Source organism: Tyto alba, unplaced genomic scaffold (genome assembly GCF_018691265.1).
Source record: "Tyto alba isolate M040663 unplaced genomic scaffold, T.alba_DEE_v4.0 Super-Scaffold_7, whole genome shotgun sequence".
NCBI lineage: Eukaryota > Metazoa > Chordata > Aves > Strigiformes > Tytonidae > Tyto > Tyto alba.
The window spans coordinates 13,715,131-13,736,057 of record NW_024881328.1 but is presented as its reverse complement, the minus strand read 5'-3'; the positions used below and the strand labels follow the sequence as shown (position 1 = coordinate 13,736,057).

The following is a 20,927-nucleotide window of genomic DNA, read 5'->3' as shown; positions in this document are numbered from 1 at the left end:
CAGATTTCTACTGAAATTAATGGAAGCTCTTACAAAATGCAACGGGAGGCCTGACATTGAACAGCAACACAGCAAACATATACTGGCAGCCCACCCAAAACTGTTGTCCAAATCACCGACTCCAAATGATTCTCAAAAACCGACTGACTGAATCTATACTACATATTAACATGGCAGGATTTCATCTTGTAAAATGATGAGCTGATGGGGAAAAAAAGCTGAGCTAGTAGTTCTCAAGATAAAAACTTGGGCTGTGATTCTTCTGATGTGGCTGCCTTGACATTACACCAACGGACAGGTTTGCCTTAGGAGAATCCATACTGCCTCCAAAACAACTCCTTTGCACTTGCAAAGCTCCTGCCAGCCCAGCCTCAAAGCTTCAGCCACTCCAAACCTGGAGTTTGTGTTTCAGGATACAATTCAACAGAATGCACTTTAAGCACTACCCAGCTAATAAGCCACAAACATCATGTCTTTGTGTGGGACAGCTGAGGGAAAAGCCTTACAGATTTGCCTCACATTTCCTCTGCCCATGGCTTCTGGGTAGATGAACCCAGCCCTTCTAACACGCAGACATGCAAACGCAGCCCAGCACCTGAAAGTCATACCGGATCCCTTCCAGCTCCAACATCAACAGAAATAAAAATGCAGCAGGTGACAAAGCAGCTGTACTGCTGCTGCACAACAGGCACAGACAGACCCCTGCTCTGCAGGGTACGGTGGTGAGAAAGTAACTCCGAGTGCACCCAGCAAGCCAGACAGGCAAAGTACTGCCTTCACTCTCCAAACGGCCGCAACACTTTCAGTCTCTGAAAGCCACAGTGGCAAAAGTAACTCTACTTCCCTGCTCGTTTTAAAGAAACCAAAACACATGCAAGCTGGGGGTTTGTGCGAGCACTTGTGGGAAACTGGCAGCAATGCCACACTGCCGAGCAAGCAGCCCGATTTCCAGGTCTGTACCAGCTCACCAATCCCTCCTCACAGTCAGCACTGGAAAAGTGCACTGAAAAAACCCAAGCCTTTCCAGAACCACTATCCTAAGAAACAGTTTTATTTGGTTTTTTCCTCCCTTTTCTTTAAAACATTTTGAGGCCAGACCCATCATGTGATGGGTCAAGTCCCAGGTTGAATGTGCAGCCACAGAGAGGAGGTGACCCCAGTGCCCGCAGCTCACTGCAGACACCCATCTTGCTGTCTCAAAGTCCTGCAGCATTCATCCTCACAATCCTGCTGGCTCTCTTCAACACATTTGAAGAAAATTATAAACCAGCATTTTCTTCCCTGATGGGAGACCAGAGTTGTGTAGGAGCTTCTCTGTAGCTTATCTTTCCCCAGCACAGGAGGTCCATATAGTTACTGGCCACAGACACTCAGGTGCATAACTAGTCCAAGCAACCCAGGACGCCCAGCACCTCCGTCCCTGCCGTATGCTTAATTAATGCTGGGTGGGAGAAGCGATGAGTGGCCTTGCTGCACCCTGCATAGGAGAAAATGTTTCACTTCAGCAGTTCTCACTCATGCAGTTAACCATTTCCTCAACTTGCTCCAACAGCTGCTGGCCTTGGGCAGGGAGGGATGTGCCTGGATTAGCGGTGCTAGGCAGCAGCCTGATGCACAGAACAGCCCTCCCCACCATCTCCCGTGTATCCCTGGCCAAGAAGGTGCTGGTTATTGCTGCCTGGAGTTGGATGTTTCAACGCTTTGTGGGTTATTGTAAATTCCGGAAAACAGAATGTGTTTGAACAGCATCTTGGACAATGAAGGAGTCTGGTCTAAGAACAGGACTCTCGGGTATTGCTGGAAAATGCCTGATGGAGATCACATCCACCATACTCCTGGTACCTGCTGTCCCGACTTTCACCTGCAGCACCCTGCCCAGGGCAGGGATGTGCACAGCACCTCACACAACACAGCCCCACCCGAGCCGGCTGCATCACACAGGCAAAGTGAGAACCAAACACCCCAGCACTCTGAAGGGAAAGCTGGGAGAGGAGGAATTTGCTAGAGCTACCCTCTGCCTCACCGGTGCTTTCCTTGGAGAAGAGAGGATGCCACCCCTCAGAGCCATGCACAAATCCTTCCTTGCACCACGAGCTCTCTGCAGATAGGTTTTAGCCTTGTTCCTTGGGGCTGCAGCCATTTCAAAAGCCAGGTATGCAAGAAAACAGGCTTGTTACTGCCAGGAGCAAGTGTCCCTTGCCCAGCCTGCTCTCCTACTTCACTCGGGCTCATAAGCAAGCACTATCACTTGGACCCGACCCTGGTTTGCAGCACAGCCCCAACACACTGCAGCCTGGGCATCCCACAGCACATCTAACAGACAAAACAAGTAAGAAAAACATCAAACCGCTTCTTTAATTTCAGGCGGTCTAACATTGCCAAATTCACCAACACCTTTTTCTCTAGAGATGAGCATTAGCTTCATCATTCCTCCCCTCTATTTTGTATCCAATTCTGCTTCTCTCCCTGCCCCCCATTCCTCTTCTACTTCCAGTGCTTCACACACTGGGAAATGCTGTGTGCACCCAAGCCCAGCTCTCCTTCCTGCAAAACAAAGAAATCTGAATAAACGAGAGCAAATTAGGAGACTTTGCCAGCACTAAGCATTGTCTGAGCTTGAAAACAGTACTACATACATAGGTGTTCAGTAAATTGCTCCACAAAGTCATTCATTACAGAAAGGCAGAGTGCTTGCAAGTTATGCCTTGAAACCAAAGCCCAAACACTCCTAGCATCCCAGTAAAAAAAAAAAAAACCTCACATCCTGGCCTAAAAATCAGTGGCCAGGGGGTTTGTGTTTGTCCATGATGAATGAACAAATGACTGGAGAGCCGAGAAAGAAAAATCAGTGCAAGGACTGAGGCATAACTGATGACACAGCATGTCTGTCCACTTGCTACGGAAACTATGTTTGGCAAATATCAGGTGTCCGAATTTCTGCTTATGTACATCTCCCAGGACAGCAGTATATTAATAACACAAGCAGACTAAAAACAGAAACTATCACCAAGAAAAGCTACTCTTCTGCTGAGAGTGCCTTGCTGCAGCCTGGATATTGTTGTGCTTTATTCAAACAGCACAGAATTTTGTTTTCTTGCTTTTCAGATTTGCCATCTGAGCTGCTCTCAATTGAAGGAAGACTAATAAACAAAAGGAAGGGAAAGGAAAATTACAGCAGGAAGCAAAGCTTATTGTAAGCACAGCTTTCTTGAATGTCTTCTCATCAGGGCTCACACTGACATGTGAATGTGGAGAGTGAGCAGCAACCAGGGTGCAAGCATAAAGGCACAAACCTCTTCAAGAGATCTGCAGCAGCCTAAATCCCTGGAAGCTCACGTAGCTCGACAGGTTAGCCCAGGCACAGCAAGCAGCATGAAAAGAAGTCAGAGAGTCCAACATGGAAGAAAGCAGCAAGCAGACACGGGCTTCCAGGAAGGGGCAGAACAGCAGGCACAGAGAGCAACACGGTAGCAGAAGCAGAGTAGGAAGAAAGCAACTCCAGAACTTCAAAACACAGGCCAAGGGGTTGGAATGGGAATAACAGGTAGGGAGCTACTTAGGCTTCAGTGAACGTGGAACTGCACTGGATAGGTTACTCTAGACAAACTAAGTTTTCTTAAGAGCAGCTGTAACTCAACAGCCTTGGAAGGAGTATTTGTGGCAGCACCAAAGAACGGGCATATTTGATTAAGATCCATACCAGGTTTCTCCCGTATTCTTAAATCGTGTTAAGAGATGCATTAGTCACACCAACGCAGCCAGTCACGCCAAACTGCCTGGGCTAGAGAGGCTTCTTTATAAATCTGGGAGGTCATTTCCTGGGAAACCTGGTGCTGCAGTCAGAGAGGGCAGCATGTGTCCACACAACTGAAGCGTGCTGCCCCCCTGTGTCAGACTGCACCCGAGACGCAGCTCCAGACAGGAGGAAGCGCAGCCACACTTCCAGTTCATCTTGAGCCAACAGCCATCTTCACTGGCACAACACACAGTTAGGGATATGGATGTTAAAAGAAAACTGTCCATTCTGGGCAGATGCATTTTGCTTCTCTTCTGCTGTATGAAGTTGAGGCAGAAAAGTTTTTTCAGAGCCGCATGTCAGTTCCTAGCAGATAAGCAATTTCTGCCAAATACTCTGATCATGTTTATCTCAAACCTCTTCCACAGGTTTGAGGTGTAAACACTGCTTGTTTCACATCAAACAACACACAAAGAAGGAAGCTCGAAGATGTACACAGCTACACTGCTACCACCAGGTAAGGACTGACCACGGGGCTGGTCAACAGATTTCCCTAGCATGCCGACGATGACCAGTATTTGACATAAAGACACACTCATCCAAGTGCCTTCCCCAACAGTTTAGGGCGACAAGAGAATCATCTCGTTTGAGTCACTGAGAGAATGCCATTATAATCACATGATTATTCAAGTGATCAAGCCAGATAAGACAGAATTAATCGGGCCAATGGTTCAGATTTCTTCTCCTCTGCCAGGAGTCTGAGTCTTAAAATAGCCCAGGAATGAGAGCTAGCCACCTACCTGAGCAGCCAGTTATTATCACCTGGGCTTTCCTCTGAAATCTTCTGCCAAGCCTGACCTACAGCCAACAGCAGTAGAGAGTGTTTCATCTGACAATAAAAGATCAAGGCTAAGTACATGCCACAAAATCCAAACTGGAATTTCTGCAGGTCTCAGATTTGCAATAAAATCCAAATTCTTATTGTACAGTCAAACTGCATCTTCAACCTGGACAGGGTATCTGCAGTCAGCTATGACTGGTTACATTGGAACAAGAATAAATCCTGAGGCACAATAAAAAGCTACACTTGGTTCTCTGAACTCGTACTACTGGTGACAAAACCCTGACGTCCCATTGCTGGTTCGCCCACCCAGAAGCTTATTACAATACTGTGATGTGTTTATCATCCCCTGAAGCAGAAGACATCCTTGTTTCATGCAGGCAGTGAAACTAAAACACAATGACAAGATGCTGCAGGGCCTGAGAGACAACAACTCCTAATACAACCCTGACTGCTCTGATTACTGATGCATCTTCTCAAAGAGCCTTCCCTACTCCGAGAACAGCCGTACATGAGCTAGTTGTCACCATTTGCTCCTCTCCAAAGTTCAGCAGGAAGTCCTCCTAAAGGCAGCCACACTTTGCATGTCCTTGAACATTTTCTGAACCAGGCAGCAGCACAGCTATGGCACCCAAAACCCCAGAGAATCAGCACATTACCTTTGCCTGGCCAGCCCAGAGGTAAATCAGTACATCGGTACGTGCACACCGGGTACTTCTGCAGCATGAAATGCCCTTTGCAGAAGTGCGTGAGGGATGAAGCGTAGCTGTGACTCGGGCTAAGCCACCAGCCAACAGGACAGTCACCCTACAGCCTCCACAGTAGGGTACACTCTCAAACACAGATCCTTTTCCTGCACAGGTAAAGGAATGGGATTCTTGACCTCAAGTGACTTCAGCCATCTTCCTCTCTCTCTTCTCACCACCTTCCTAATCCCAGTCCTTTCCAAGTCCTCTGGATCCGCTCCACATCCTGTCAAAGGCTGGATTTCCCAAGCACTGCTGAAAGCAGAGTTGACAGGCACTGGCTCGGCTCAGGCAGTGTGGTATTCTGCCTCCGCCCAGGACAGTATGGGACTGACTAGAAACAGGAGGTAAAATACAAGGAATGTCTTCCCTGGGGAATAAATCCCTCACCCTCTGTTTGTGTAACTCTGCGAGAACTCATATGAAACACAGACATCCAGTTAAACCCAAGAACCACTACCAAGAGCCAACAGAGTTGAAAAATGGTTATTTTTTTTATATAGCCAGTCATTAATTATAAATGTAAGATACAGCCCGCATCAGTAAGTTTTGAATGGACAGCCTCACATTTTCTTTCAAAACAGTGAGTGCTAGAGACAAGATACAGAATTAACTGAAGCTTCTGGCATGGCTGCAGGCATGTCACAGCACAGGCACTTACAAGCACCAAGTTGAGAATATCCTCAAAAGCCAGGGAAGACCATAGGTCCCCAATGGCTAAACAGAAGGGGGAGGATTTGTGAATAGATTCCTTGCCTAGGAAAGACTGCAACAGTCTAGCCAAGACAAACCGAGCCAGGGCAGCAGAACCACTAGAAGCTCCACCTCACCAGTTTTTGAGTTGAGGAAAAACATGGCTACAGCCATCAAAATTTTAAGTCTATTTCTGTTTCTTCACATTTGGTCTTTTTCTTGGCTGCTTCTTTGGTCTCTGCACAGCATTCTTAACACTGGCAGGGGGAAATCTTAGAGTTACTTCTTTGTCCTCTGCGTCATCATCCACCTGGGCAGCTTTCCGGCGCTCGAGCACTGTGGGAGTACAGACTGGAGTAGGATCCTGAAGAGATCAGAAAAACACAATTCATTGCAAAGCATCTTCCAGAGAAAAGCTGTCACTGCCTCTGTGGTACCACAAGGCACCTCAGTCCAGATCTCCTTCAGAACTTTTACATGTTAGGAAATATTGCATTTTTTTACTATCTAGCTATTTTTGTAGACAGTATTTCTTCAGACAAAAGTGTCATCTTCAAAAAAGTATATGTGAAAAGCAAATGTAAATTAATTCACATTTTCTAACATGTCATTGTGCACATTTGCTTTCTAAACTTATTTCCTGACTCAAAGTGCTAAGAAAGCCAAGAGGAAAAGAATCAAGGGAAAGAAAATACGTATTTGAGACTGGCATACAGAAATGCCATATTCAAGCCCACAGCAGAGCTGAAACATCCCAGCTTCATTATCTCTTAAGTTTTCAGAACTCAGTTGACTGAATGTATGAGTTATCCTGTCTTCCTCACAACCAACCCTGTCCCTGTTACCACAAGTAAACCCAGTAATATTAAAAAAAAAAAAAAAAAAACAAAACAAAAAACACCAGCTCACACCAGTAATGAAACAAAACAGAAATGTTAATACCCAACAGACTTTTCAGTGTGTCGGTGCCCCAAATCTCAGTCCTGACAACCTGAGCCTTACTTTCATCCTACTGCTAGTTTTAGCTAGCATTACTTTCCAAAATATTGGAATATCATGCCTGGAGAGCCCAAGGGAAGAGGGACAGTATAGTATGTAAATGGGGACAGGCAGCTCTAGACTGTATTAATGATTCACCTTCCTTTTTGTCAAAACTGGCTGGTATCACACTGTAGCACAGACCAAGAGAAGGATGCCAGCAAGGAGATCATTTCATATCAGTTTGAAGCACAGACGTAGGTGGTGTGTGGGTGACTGTCCCCAGCACCCTGCATTTCTCCTGCCTCATGTTAGCGAACAGCAGAGGCTGACAGCAGACACATCGCTGCCTGGATGTACCTCGGGACAAGCACTGCTGGCTACAAAGTGCTGAGCAGAAGCCTGTGCTGCTAAATACTCCCACAGGAGAAAGAAAATAGAGGATCCAGCCACCCTCCCCCAGTTCAGAAGTGTCAGGCCATCTCAAAGAAGCTACTTTTGGCACAAAAATCTCTCAAGCGAACAATGTCAAGGTTTTCAGGTGTTGAAATGAATATGAAAAAAAGAGTTGCAGACGTGAAATGTCTGACTCAAGGTGAATTGTGGAGTGTGGTGTTGGGCACTACCAGGACTGTTTGCTCTTACCTGGCTGCTCAAAGAAACATTCAGTTTTGACTTCTTGGATTTTTTAACTTTGTTTCTCTTTATGGAAAGCTCCTGTGCAGCCTGGGAAGCAACACAGATCAGGTGGATCACTACAAACGTCCTTGCATGACGACAGTCACTTAACAGTCTACAGATTTCTTTGCTTCGTAGTTACAAAATCTTTGCTACAGCAATTAGGTTTAAATTAATAAAATGACTTACAGTGCCACAGAGGTGATCTGGATTGAACAAAAATACCCGAAACAACGTAAGAAAAGCTGATACGATGCATTTTAAAAAAAATACCATGTTAAATAGCATTGCTTAAAATTCAAGTACTTCACCCAAACACTGCAAATGAGCAATAGGCTTGGCTAGCACAGGCAGGGCCTGTGGATGGAAGCTCTAGTCTTAGGGCTTGCCTTCAAATACCCACCCTGCCAAAGCTTCCCCACAGGGCTTGGGAAAAGCCCCTGACACTCTTCTGTGATCTGCAAACAAATACTAAAACCACAGAATATCCACCTGTTTATACGAACAGAAGAAAACGTTTTCCCTTTGCTGTTACTTATTTAATTCTCTGAAAATAAGCCTCCATGGACATAAAAACAGCCCAGCAACAGCACCACACTAATTTCCAGGAGCTCCTATACAGTCCTCAATGTAAGACAGTCTCCCTGGTGCTCCAGATCTTTTACCAGTTCCCCACAAAACGCATGATTTTCCTGGATTTAGAAACAGGTTTTGCATAAAACGCTTATCGAAACGGTGCCAGACTTACAAATCCTGGGAAGTCATAATCGAGCCCCTTCTCAGCCAGCCTCTTCCGTAAAAGTCTCTCCTTCCGCAGCAGCCGCTTGGTCATCTTCGCCTTCTGAACGAGTGAACGGATCTTATTGTACCGCCTGACCGCTGGCTGAGAAGGCTTCAGAAACATTCTATTACTGTTTTTGAAGAGGTTTTCGTGGACCCGTTCAGGAGACATGAACTGACCTGTATCAGAAACAACACGTGACATTAAGTTGCAGCAGAGCTACTCTTCACACCGAATGGACTCACGTAACGCTATGCAGCTCTCACTATAACGTTATCCACTGCTTCAGCAGAGCATTAGTACAGCATTTTATGAACAGAGAAAATGGAAAGTAACAAAATACTCCTCAGTAAGAGAACTGATGATGGATGGATGAAGACTTTTTCGGTTTCACCCAGAAAAACTTGTTTTTCAAAAGTTGATGCATGTATAGCTCACAGCCCTGTACAAAGCAAGTGTTGCTATCACCATGTCTGAGAAACTTGTTAGTTTCATTAATCTTTTTATCAAAAAACCCCCTTATGTCTAACTGCACAGACAGCACCTGCAACAGCTATAAATGACAAAGAAACTCCCCAGCAAAACCCACTGCTCCCTGAGATTTCATGTCACATGATTTCACAAGAAGCATTATCAGCCTAAAGGAGAAAAAAAAAAGTAGTAGTGAACAAAAGGGTGCTGGGGATGTTCTTTACATTTCAAAAAAAAGCAGGAAAAGCTCAGCCTCACAGAATAATCCTTGTGAGACAAAACTTAATGAAAAAACCCCCACCAAGATTCTCCAAAGAGTCCCAAAAAAATAATAGAAATAACTGTGAATTTCCTTTGCATGTTAGAAGACTTACATTTCAGCTTCTACTCACATTTCAGCAGTCTTTCAGAAAACAGGTAGTTGTTCATTGTGTCTGCAACAATCTTCGCCACGTCATCAGACTCAAACTCAATAAAAGCATAGCCTTTGCTACCTCCAGTCTGCAGGCAACAGCAGAAAGAAATCTGAAATTACGCTTTAAATAGCTAAAATAAAATTATTTAATTCTTCCACAGTCATATCCCATTCTCAACTAAAGGTAAGGAATTTCCTAAAGTTCTGTGAAATCATGGAAAGCACCAGATTCAGTCTAAATTAGTGAGATGTTATTTGTAACTATATATTTGCACGTGAAACAAACTGCTCACAAAGCACCTGTTTTGTTAAAAAAGCTCCCCTGTATTGCTGCCGTTACCAAGAGAGTGCAGCAGTGTCATAGCGTGATGGTAAATCCAGACACCAGAAATTAAATTTACCGAGCACAAAGCAAGAAAATAGGCGAAGCTAAACCTCTTCCACGACATTTCGCGTTCCACCGGGTAACCTGGCCCGGCAGCGCTTCCCGCAGCAGCCCCGTTACTGGTGCCCACAAGTGCTTCCCCCTCCCTCCCCCCGGGAACCCACCCACGGCTGCACAGCTCCTCCAGCCCGATCCCCTATTCTCTGCGCGAATATTATTTTTCGGACAAGCCGTTACGCACGGTGTCCCCCACCCCTCCCCCACGCACGCACTCTTCCCACTCGTGATACTGCCGGGCGCAGGCGGGCGGCCGGGCTTTACCTTCCTGCTCCTCGACAGCCGCAGCCGCCTCACCGTCCCGAACTGCTGGAAATACGCGCTGATCTGCGGCTCGCACAGCCCCCGCGGGAGGTGCCCCACGTACACCACGCCCGGCCTCAGCTCCTCCTGTGGGGGCACAAGGCAGCCGCGTCACGCCACGCCACGCCACGCCACGCCACGCGCCTCCACGCCACACGCCGCGCCGGGGCCCCGCTCACCTCGGCCGCCCGCTTGCTGCGGACCCGCTGCACCTTCTGCTGGAACTCGCGCTGCAGCCGCGGCTCCAAGGCCAGGAGCGGCAGCGCGGCCGCGCTCACGGTCACCGCCTGCCCTTCCTCCGCCACCGCCGCCATGCTGCTCCCGCCGCCGGAAACGCGTCACACCCCCCCCTCCCCGCTCACGCACGGCACGCGGCGCCGCGCAGGCGCAGGCGCTGCCCAGCGGACCCGCGCGGCGTCGCGTAGCAACGCGGCACCGTCACCAGGCAGCGGGGCCCCGCCGCACCGGGGGGGGGGCCCTGAGACACGGGCACGGGCACCCTCCCGCGCGCGCAGCCCCCTCCCGGCTTCTCCGGCCGTTCAGGCACGGCGCGGGGCAGCCCAGCCCGGCGCGGCGCGGTCAGGCACTGCGCGGGGCAGCCCCCGCGCCGGCGGCGCAGGAGGGCCCGGGGCGGGAGGCGGCGGCGGGCGCCATGTCCGTGAGCGACATGTTCATCGCGCTGCAGGGCGTCCTCACCGCCGACCAGGACATCCGGGAGGTGGGTGCGGGGCTGGGCGGGGGGCCGGGGGCCGCGGGGGACGGCCTGACGGCGGCCTGTGTCCGCAGGAGATCCGGAAGGTGGTGCAGGCGCTGGAGCAGACGGCCCGGGAGATCCTGACGCTGCTGCAGGGCGTGCACCAGGGATCCGGCTTCCAGGACAGTGAGTGCTGCCCGCGCGGCCGCCCTCCGCGGGGAAAAGCCTCTTGCAGGGAGGGGGTGAGCGGGAGGTACACCCTGGGCGCCCCTTTTCTAGGTTTCGGTCCCGCGTGGGCGTCTCCGAGGCCGCCAAGGCTGGGCGGGGGCGCGGCTGGGAGGTTTCGAAGGCAGGTAAGTAGAGAAAGCGGCTCTGCGCTTTCAGGAAACTCCATTCTTTCCATTTCTCACCCCGCTAGCTCGGCGTTTCGCTGTCCCGCTGCACAAGAGCGTGGTTTTCTCTACAGCTCCTCACTTGCTGCTGAATTGCCTCATACATTTCTCACTAGGAGCCACTCACATAGATTTTTATATTTTGCTGATTCTGACATGACCTGTGGGGCCTTTGTGTCCGTACCTCTTCACCCCGGAAGCTGTGATGCTCAGGGCAGCGTTCAGGATGGGGGGGGGGGGGGGCTTTAGTCTGGTTTGTATGAGATTGTGTACGTGTATATAAAATCTGTTTACTGTTCCAAAATACAAAGGGAATTTACAAAGGCTGATAGAACTGGAGCTGCCTTTAACGTATGTTTGAGTGACAACTGGAATTGTTCTGCTATTTTTGAGGTTTGGGTTGTAGCTAGCCTGGTTCCATGCTTTTAATCCAAATTTGTTTAAGATGGTATGTTAAGGCATTGTGTTTCTGGGCTGACTTGTTTCCTCCAGGGTGTGAGAACAACACTACAGACCTGGATGCCAAGTGTGCTCTTTCTGCTCCCCATCCCCATTTTTAGACTTACTGGTGAAACTACTGGAATAAACAGGTTTATTCCTTTAAATATGTGACTTAAAAGCTATTTTTTTCAAGTCAATTAGTGTCTCCTAGGAAGAAGCAACCATTCTGACTTCCCTGGAAACTCCTGAGAGGAGTTTGGGAAGGGAAGAAATCTGTCAGGTCACCCTCTGAAGGTGAATAGAAAAATAATCCTCACCAGGTGCTGTTCTATTCACCTGTGGAGCTGAGGGGTTGTTACTGACCTGAGGTCACCAGCGTGTGGGAGCTGGAGGCCTGGGATTTCTCTGGCCTCTGAGAGGGGATGTGCTCAGCAACCTGCAACACCTGAGGCTTGACCTCTGCTGGCAAGTGCAGTGTCCGCCTACTTGGGAAATCTGGCAGTGCTAAAAATTAGAACTGCTAACTGGTTAGTTTACACAAGCATACGCTCATTTTTCTAAGCTGAGCAAACCTGTGGATATTGTGACAGTTGTTTTGTGTGGGTATCAACTTTAGGGGTTGCTTTCCAGCATTTAATAGTAGAGACTTGTGTCTGGCTTGATGTATTTTCACTTGATTTTTAATTCATGGAGAGAGTTGGTCCTGGTACTTGCAGAACCTGAGAAGAGATTTGGAATAGTTAAAGCTTAAAAAAAAAAAAAAATAATCTCCTAAATTCTTGTAATATCAAAAATAATGAATGCATGCTTAATAGGTTAACACATGATAGTAGGCGTGTTAGTTTGTCATCAATTCCAGGCATAATAAAGTAAGTCAATAAAGGTTTAGATTAATAATGGTTTATATAGTATAATAATCATTATAATAATATTATAATAATTTATATAATATAAAATTAATTATATATAAAATAGTGTCAACAGAAGAATTACTAGGGGGATAAATAGCATCTGTCAGCTCTCACTTACTTAGACTACAGTTTTATTTGGCAATGGTTGTGGTTCTGCAGTGTTGTGCACTAAAATGGCTGTTTGGCTTACTACAGCATCTTGTTTGTTGAGTCAGTACCACATTTTTACTAAGAAACTAGAATGATTCTTCCATAGATTAAAAAGGGATAAACAATGGCTTTTGTAACTGAGAGAGAGGGCATTATTTATTGTAATGAGGTTCTGGTTAGACTTTGTAGCATCAAGATTTTTTAGCCTTGTGTTTGTTTAATCCAAGATGTAACACAAACTATTAACATTGTTAATAAACTATATTGAACTGTAAAAATATTAGGTGATAAATAAACTAATAACTAAGTAATGAAAAGGCAAAAATACTATTAATTACTCCAAATTCTCAGGTGACAGAGTAACTAATGATGCTTGGTGACTGCAGTGGTATTGCCGTGGATGGTTTAAGCTGGTCCTGCTTGTGCCCCGTCCCTTGCGCCAGCGTAAGTGGGAGCTGACTTTCACCCGCAGCCTGCTGGTTATTATTCTTGCATCATCAATTGATGTAGAGTGATGAAAACTCAAGGAGACATCAGAAAGCCCATGAAGACAGGGAAAGGATTTACACTAGGCTGAGCAATCCATCCTACCAAAGAGAAGGGTGAGGGGTGGTGTGAGCTCTGGTGGAAGAACCGTGGGATAGTTGGAAGTTCGATGGAGGGCAGGTTCCTGTACTAGTCAGTGCTGCTTACAGTGTTATCCTGCATAATGCCTTTCCTCTGTTCTCCGGGGACTTAAAATATCTCTTGGCTAAACCTGTTTTCATTGAGTCTTTCACCTAACCTATTTTTCTGCAGGACAGCCACCTGCCCACAGACAACGGCTGTTTAACGCTGCCAGCTTCTCTGCGGTCTCGTCCTGCACCGAGCACGAGGCTGTTTAGCTGTGGGATAAGCGCTTCCAGTCGTAGCCTCTATTCAGCTGTGGGGAAGGGAAGGAAAACCAGCAGAGCCTCAGGCCAGCAGCCTCCGGAACAGGGCGGGAGGATCTCTCCTCCAGCTCCCTCTGCTCCCTGTCCACAATGGCGTTTGAGAATTGCTCAGAGAGCCGTTCAGGGCAGCATGTGCTGCAGCCTGCCGTTAGCTGGCATGAGTCTGAGGGACAGGTAGGGTGGTCGGGGGATGAAAGCCAACTTTGTGCATCTTTGCTCTTGAAACATGCTGTGTCAAGTTTAGTAGAACGTCAGTGGTGATATCCAAGGATGCACAGGGATAGTTTGAAGTTGGGAGGTTGTGTGTATCATAGGGCACTTGTCTGAAATGTTACAGTAAAGGTTGCTTATTTTTGTCACAAGTTCCTTTGGTAGAAGCAAAAATGCAAATTTATTCCTTATTCTGTCCTCAACTGCCACGTGATAGCTTACACGACCGAGGCAGGCATCACAGCTTGAGGACAGCGTTCACAGGGCAGCTGTCAGCAGGCTTCACGTGTTTCTTTCATTCTGGCTGCCACACAGAGCACTCTCACCTTCTGCTTCCTGAAGCTTGTATTTTTAAGTGCCCTCTTTTTTTTAAAAAAAAAAAAAAAACACAGCAGAAATGATGTTGTATTAATTGAGAGAAGTTTTTCAAACACACTTAAGTGACTCTTAGTAGGACTTGTTTGATAAAAATAATTCATCACAGCTTTCAGATTTCGCTTCTATGGATCTTGTTTAAATAATCCTCGCTTCTGTAGCTCAAGATGCAGGAGAGCCTGTGAGGTTGAGGTTGATCTGTCTTCCTTGGGACATGACCAGGATTTCTGAGGCAGCTGCAGCTAATAAGTATGGCCTTGATTTGTTCTGTCAGGCCCTGGTACTGCTGGAGCAGTGTGGCAGTGGGTGGTACATAAACAAGAGACCATTTCTCTGCAGAGGTATAACATGCATCGGACAGGCTGAAACCCAGCTTCTTCAAATACATCCCTTGAAAGCAGGAAATGTAGTTTCCTGAAAGGATGTTGCACCTCATCTAACCTAACTCTGATCAATAAGAAAAGAATATTATAAGATTTTTAAATGGAGAAAGAAAAGTTGCTCTTCCTTTTACTGTACAAGTCATTTGGCAGCACTGCTTGGTGTGTTGTTTTCTGTGGGGCCAGCTGTGTGCAGTGCTGCTCCGTTGCTTGTGATCTCCTTGTTGCTGTTTTTTCTAAACCGCTGCATTAGCACGCTCTCCAGATCATCTTGTTTCTCTCTCTAACACCTGTACACTCCAACTTCCTGCCCCGCTTCGCTTACTCCATCGGCACAGCTAAAACTAAAAATGTCTTGCTGTCAGCTCACGCCTGATCTCTGCTGCATCCTGCCTGCTGTGGAGCCACCGTGGCCCGGCCACTGCAGAGCGCTGCGTGGGCTCGGAGCACGGGGCTTTACCCGCGCCACCGCTCCTGCGGGCGCTCTGCCTCGCCCCTCGCCCCCCGGTATCTGGTACTGTAGTCTCAGCTCTTCCACATTTACAGACCCTTGAACGAGCTGCCCCTCTGCTCCCTCAGATGAGGGCTTTTTGTCCTTAGGCTATGCCTTTTTCAGTCTTTCCCCATCTCCGCTTGCCATCTGTCCTTCAGCACTGTTTGTCACCCAGCTCAGCGCGTCGCCAGGCTCCTTTGCTCCTTGGTTCATTCTCTAGATAAACACCACGCTGACTCTGTGTTCCTCCGTTCCTGCCTCTGCATCCCCCATTGCCTCTTAGTCTGTAGGCTCCCCGACCTTTCCAGTGTTTTCCTCTGTCGGTGCCCATTACAGAATGGGTTCTTCATCCGTGATGTAAGTTTTATAGCAACAGTAATTAGTCCTGATTGGCAGTGATTCTTAAATAACACTGGGGCATCTTGGCTCAAGTTCAAAACTAAGGACTAGAGCAGATCAGCCTGAAACTCAGGAGTGTTTCTCCTCTACCCATGCGACTCACGGTGCAACAATGAGTATTTGTGGACTGGCTTGGACAACAAAGGAGCATAAATAGCTCTGTCTACACTAGAAAACTCTGTTTACAAAAGCCCGTTCTCTGACAAGTACTGAATGTTGTGCTGTTTCTTTTTCAGTACCAAAGAAATGTCAGAAGGCTCGTGAGCACTTTGGTACAGTAAGAACACAGCTGGAATCTCTGAAGACCAAGTTTCCCACCGATCAGTATTACAGGTGTGCAGGATCTCACATAGCCAGACATGGATATGGGAATTGCTTGGGCATATTTGGGATCATTACTTTGGAAAAATCATTTAAAGGTTTATGGGTCAAATGCTTCTTTCTGTGTGAAAAGTAAATCATGATAGAGAAGTGTGAGGTTTTTATCAGCATAGATACAAAACACTTTTGCTCTGACAGTTTCTAACTTTTCAGTAAAAATATCCAGTGCTTAATTCTTTCTCTAGAAACTTTTTTTTTTAAAAAGGAAAGTTTTTAAGAAATTAATGTTCTATTGGAGCTGCCCTTGTTTCTGGGAACAGAGCATTTGCTGCTCCATTACTTTCAGATAAGTTGTTAGGTTTGGGGCATCTGTGAAAACAGCTCTAGGTCTGTCAGGAAATGGCTGTTTGATACTGCAGGTACGAAGTGAGGTTGTCGCCTTTGTGTTTCGTTGCTGCCAGAAGGGGACGGTGTGTAGCTCCGTCTTGTCAGCTCAGCTCTGCGAGGGAGGATGGGAGGGGAAGCCCTCATTGTCTTGTGGGCACAACCTGGACAACTCTGAACCAAGTAGGTGTGAGAGGTGCGAGTGTCCAGCGTAGTATCCTGGGGGTGAAGTTCTGGAGTACCAAGGAGATGACTTTAAACTGGTGTCGTTTTGATTAGCCAAAAATATTGCAAACTGCTATGTGTAAAGGTGGACAACAACGTCTACCTAACGTATGTTTGTAGCCTAACTCCAGTAATAGATGTTACTTCCTTGTACCTTGACGTGGTGTTTTCTTCAACAGATTTCATGAGCACTGGAGGTTTGTGCTTCAGCGGTTGGTGTTTCTGGCAGCGTTTGTAGTCTACTTGGAGTCAGAAATGTTAGTGACCCGAGAAGTTGTTGCAGAAATACTTGGGAGTAAGTCAATGTTGTAACTGCAGAGAAAAAGCTTGTGATGGTTTTAGACGTTGTAGCTTTCAGAGGTGTGGGGAAATGGCAGAGCTTAATTTCTTTCTAAGAAATAGCTTCCAAAATATATCTGGTATTTGATTTCACTATATAAACAACAATTTCTTTTAGAAGGTAGAAGTCAGCAAACCTAATGTGAATGAAAGCATTCATCCATTAATAAGTTCTTCATCAATTAGGATTTTCATTCAAATTGCATAAATCTACCAAAAGAGTAATACAAAGATGAGAGCTTGTTTTTCTCACTTTTTGCTTTTGGTGTTTAAGTGTGGAAAGCATATTAAATTCTTATGCTGCAAGAGAACTGTGTCCTACCAGAGCAAAAGATTTAAAAAAAAAAAAATCGGGAAAGTATTTTTCTGAAAAATGACTACAGACCCCTCTCCTGTATATCGATGTAAATTCAGTTATTCTGTTGGATCAATTACAACCTGTTGCACATCCAGTTGAGGACGTATGAGATGCTAAATCAGACTGTTAAGAAGAGGCAGTAATTACATCACATACAGGAAAAGCCTGACTTTTATTTTGCAATAATATTTCATAAATTGGATATTTCAAATTAGCTCCAGTAAAATGCAATTTCAACTTGCTGGTTTTGCTCATGTTCAGTACCACCACTCTGGTTTTCATCTTAGTTGAAGCTGATCGAGAGCGGGGCTTTCACTTGGACATTGAAGACTATCTTTCTGGTGTATTAACTCTCGCCAGTGAGCTGGTAAGGAAGATATTCGTGCATATGTTTGGATTGAAACTGACCTAAAAAAAAAAGTAATGTGTTTCCTAGCTTTCCTGAGTTGTTCCTGAAAGTTATCAGATCCACACTTTGATCTGAGCTTCTAGCTAACTGCCTCTCTGTATGCCAGAGTTGTTCTCACTGATATTTTAAGATTTAAACTAGTCACCTGACTGAAAATCCAGGATTATGGTCAACAAAAAGGTAGATCTAAGTATAAATAATCTGACTGCCTGGAACAAACCTGCTCCATTTGGTAAAGTAACTGATGGGAATAGTGGTGTGATTTGGGTGGGTTCCTCTGCTGATCTCCCGTGCGTCTTCCTCTCGCAGGCCAGACTGGCGGTGAACAGTGTCACAGCCGGCGACTATTCTCGCCCTCTCCGCATCTCGACTTTTATCAATGAGCTGGATTCTGGCTTCCGTCTCCTCAACCTGAAGAATGACTCCCTGAGGAAACGTTACGATGGCCTGAAATATGATGTCAAGAAAATTGAGGAGGTGGTTTACGACTTGTCGATCAGAGGACTCAATAAGGAGGCAACAGCTGCTGAGGGTGGAGAGAAATGAAGGATGCTCGTTTTAACAGCGTCATTGATTACCTCGGATGGTTGCCAATTTAGGAAGCATGCTAGCGAAGCCTTCCTACAGTAGTTTAGAAGAACTGCAGCTCAAAGCTGCTCTCTATTTTCTTACAAAAGGTGTAGTACGGGTGTTAGATCTCAAAGTGTTTTGTAAAATCATGTCTAGGTGAGGGCAGGAGTCTCCGTTCCCAGTGGAATTCCTCTCAGAACACGCGGTGCCGTTCCGTGCGCCGCAGCAATAGTCAGTAACTCCCATGAGCTGAAATTCTCGTTTGTTCCGTAGTGTTGCTTCACTGCCCTGGCAGGGTTGTGCTTCAGCTGTCTCTGCTCACACACCTTTGAAGACGTGTGCACAGCACGCGGCTCAGCGCAGATGCAGCTGATGTTTTAGAAAACACAGTGTGTCAATATTTCTACATTTAAGACACTGATTTTTTTTGCCTTTTTATTTCTCAAATTCTCACCTATGTCAGTAAATTGAACAGATTTGCATAACTGTTTATTAACCAGATCTTCTTAAATTGCTTCATTTAATGTATCCAGCTTAACTGAGAAATCAGTAAAAATATTCTGGAGAATTTCTCCATTGGAACTGGTGTATTGCACCCGGGCACATCTTTCTCTCTTTCTTTCGTTGTTCCCTTTCCTCCAAGACTTCTGTCACCAGGGAGAGCAAGGTTTTCTCAAACACCTGCTTTCACTGGCTGGTATTTGGTTTACTGACATGAGTTTTAATACGATTATCTGCCTTGAGAACTCAGTGTAACCAATTTTTTTAATTTTTTTTCACTCTGAAGGTTTCCAAATAGAGAAGTGTTAACTGATAAACTGCAGGTAGCATCTGAGTTTTAACAACCTATATAGGCCACAACTGTACCTGTGTCCTGGGATTAAAAAAAAATACACACCAAAACTGTAGTTCACATAGTAAAATGTTTGTACCTTCAGAAAAGGGGAAATTACTAGTTTCAGATACTTTGCACATAAGATGTTTGCAAAGACCAACAGCCTCTTTCATTTGTGTAAATGGACAGACTCATACCTCCCACTGTGTTTGTTCTCTTGTCCTAAATGACTGAGTTTTGCCATTTCTTCTCCTACTTCTGGTGGTGCAGGAGGGTTAAGGAGAAAAAAGTAACTTCTTTAGGATGAGGAATATTGCCAGAAGACAAACAGGAACAAGTCAGGTTATGTGGGGTTTGTTAGTGTTTCATTTTGTTAGCAAAGATTTGCCACTGTTTCAGTTAGGGTTTTGCTTTGTTTACTGGAAGAAAATGGTTTCTTGGTAATTTTGGCCAATAAAAGCTGTTCTTTGATTTTGGCCATTTGGTAACTCTGCCTGTTGTCTGATTATCTGTTGTTACTTGCTTCCCTCCCTCAGAGCCTACTCTGAAATACCATAATTTAAGTTCTGCCTTGAGCTGTACTTGGACAATAACAGAATTCCTTACTTTGGCTGTAGGCTGTTCAGTGGCATGCTCTTACCTGCTGGCGAGTGGAGCCAAAGTCAGGCTGCAAATGGGTTTCATAGGCTTTTTATTTTTAATTTTGACCTATTTCACCAAGTAAAGCAGGAGAGGTATGGAGGAGTTTATCGTTACCAAATACAAGATGTGTTAAGGTTCATCTTCAGAGCATCTTATAATCCTTTATGTTTGTCCTCATCCTTTGTTTCTTACATCATGTAACACAGGGCGATGGTAATATCCCTCTTTCACAGCTGAAGAAAATGAGGGTGTAACTTCCTGAGCCCCATGGCAGAGACCAGCTTTCCAAGTAGTTCTTTGTTCTTGCCCTGTGCCACTGTGTGCTGCTTGCTTGCTTTCAACCCAGTGGAGGTGGGAGGAAGGAAGGAAGGAGCTTAAGCCAGTTGTACTGGCAAAACCAAAGACTGCTGAAACGACACCCTAAGGCTCCGTGGCACAGCTGTGCACACCAGGGTCGCACGGGGAACTGGAGAAAGGTTTCCCGAGTGTCAGTCTGGTGTCTCTCGGGTCGGAGGATTCCTGACACGCAGGACGGGGGACGCGTGGCCACGAGGCGTGGTGGGGTTCCGGTTGCAGGGCAGGTGTTAAGGCTTTGTGCTGACTTGTGTTCCAGGCGCTCCGGTTGCATCTGGTCACGCAGCGGGTCTGCTGCCTGACGTGGGATCCCACGTGCCCAGCGCTGTAGATCCTTCGTCTGCCAGCTCTTGCATCTTGCGTGGTGTCCAAGAGCTGGTGGAGGTACAACAGCACTGTGCCACCGGTGCAGACACTGTGGGAGGAACAACTGGAAGAGCAAGTCTCTTACTTCAGGTTTACAAAGTCTGCAAGGTGTGAGATCCTTCTACCTAAGGCTCTGTGAAGAGCAAGTGCCTGAGAAAGAGATGCTCCAGTGTTGTGTTTTTGGAGGGTGTTTAGCAAACACCTCGTTCTTTCTCGTTCCTAGGTTTTGGTGAGCCTCGCGTCTTCCTCTGGAAAAGCATCATTTGCAAGAGCCAGGCTGCGTAGCGAGTTCCCAAGCTGGGTCCGGGGAAGGGAAAAGAAAACCACAAACTTTCTCCCTGGGCTGCAGTAGGGAAAGCCGGGGTCGTGCTTTTTGTGGCTTCCTCTGTGCAGAGGTAGCCTGCAGGACCTTGTGGCCTTGATTGTGAATCTGCACGTTACTCTGGTCCTAAACAGTAAGCTGTGTTTCTGTCCCAGAGCTCGGAGCAGAGGGAAGAAAGGAAGACCCAGAAGGGCTTGAGTAGGGGGGGTGTCTCTTCTCTGAGCCTTCCCTTTCCCAAGGGTAGCGGGAGCAGGTCAGCCAGCGGGGAATGGCAACGCAAGACGGAGCTCTGAGGACTGCAGAAACTTGGTGGCTCGTGATGAATCAGATGCACTTGAACT

The 20,927-nt window shown here is 46.5% G+C and overlaps 2 protein-coding genes across 3 annotated transcripts; one reads left to right on the top strand and one right to left on the bottom strand.

The window, feature by feature from the left end:
- Nucleotides 1–5,798: 5,798 nt before the first annotated feature.
- On the bottom strand, nucleotides 5,799–10,416 carry NIFK (nucleolar protein interacting with the FHA domain of MKI67). 2 transcript variants are annotated; one of them, XM_042784395.1, is made up of 6 exons: nucleotides 10,264–10,416; nucleotides 10,046–10,171; nucleotides 9,317–9,425; nucleotides 8,421–8,632; nucleotides 7,640–7,720; nucleotides 5,799–6,380 (listed from the first exon to the last, which is right to left on the bottom strand). In XM_042784395.1, exons 1-6 carry the CDS (start codon nucleotides 10,396–10,398, stop codon nucleotides 6,204–6,206), a joined length of 840 nt encoding a protein of 279 aa, XP_042640329.1. In that variant the 5' UTR covers nucleotides 10,399–10,416; the 3' UTR covers nucleotides 5,799–6,203. The 2 variants fall into 2 exon arrangements, with proteins under 2 accessions (XP_042640329.1, XP_042640330.1); XM_042784396.1 differs by lacking the exon at nucleotides 7,640–7,720.
- Nucleotides 10,417–10,579: 163 nt separating this feature from the next.
- TSN (translin) lies at nucleotides 10,580–19,390 on the top strand. Its single transcript, XM_042783737.1, has 6 exons — nucleotides 10,580–10,802; nucleotides 10,871–10,964; nucleotides 15,698–15,794; nucleotides 16,571–16,686; nucleotides 17,376–17,455; nucleotides 17,807–19,390. Exons 1-6 carry the CDS (start codon nucleotides 10,737–10,739, stop codon nucleotides 18,041–18,043), a joined length of 690 nt encoding a protein of 229 aa, XP_042639671.1. The 5' UTR covers nucleotides 10,580–10,736; the 3' UTR covers nucleotides 18,044–19,390.
- The last annotated feature ends 1,537 nt before the right edge of the window (nucleotides 19,391–20,927 follow it).

Bases quoted from the DNA above. Each gene is read 5' to 3' on its own strand.
- TSN (XM_042783737.1), top strand. From the start codon at position 10,737: ATGTCCGTGAGCGACATGTTCATCGCGCTGCAGGGCGTCCTCACCGCC. The intron at 10,965-15,697 runs GTGAGTGCTGCC...TTTCTTTTTCAG, and splicing joins GGGATCCGGCTTCCAGGACA to TACCAAAGAAATGTCAGAAG. The intron at 16,687-17,375 runs GTAAGTCAATGT...TTTTCATCTTAG, and splicing joins TGTTGCAGAAATACTTGGGA to TTGAAGCTGATCGAGAGCGG.
- NIFK (XM_042784395.1), bottom strand. From the start codon at position 10,398: ATGGCGGCGGTGGCGGAGGAAGGGCAGGCGGTGACCGTGAGCGCGGCC. The intron at 10,172-10,263 runs GTGAGCGGGGCC...GTGCCCCCACAG, and splicing joins GCAGCAAGCGGGCGGCCGAG to GAGGAGCTGAGGCCGGGCGT. The intron at 8,633-9,316 runs GTGAGTAGAAGC...TTTCTGATACAG, and splicing joins TTCTGAAAGACTGCTGAAAT to GTCAGTTCATGTCTCCTGAA.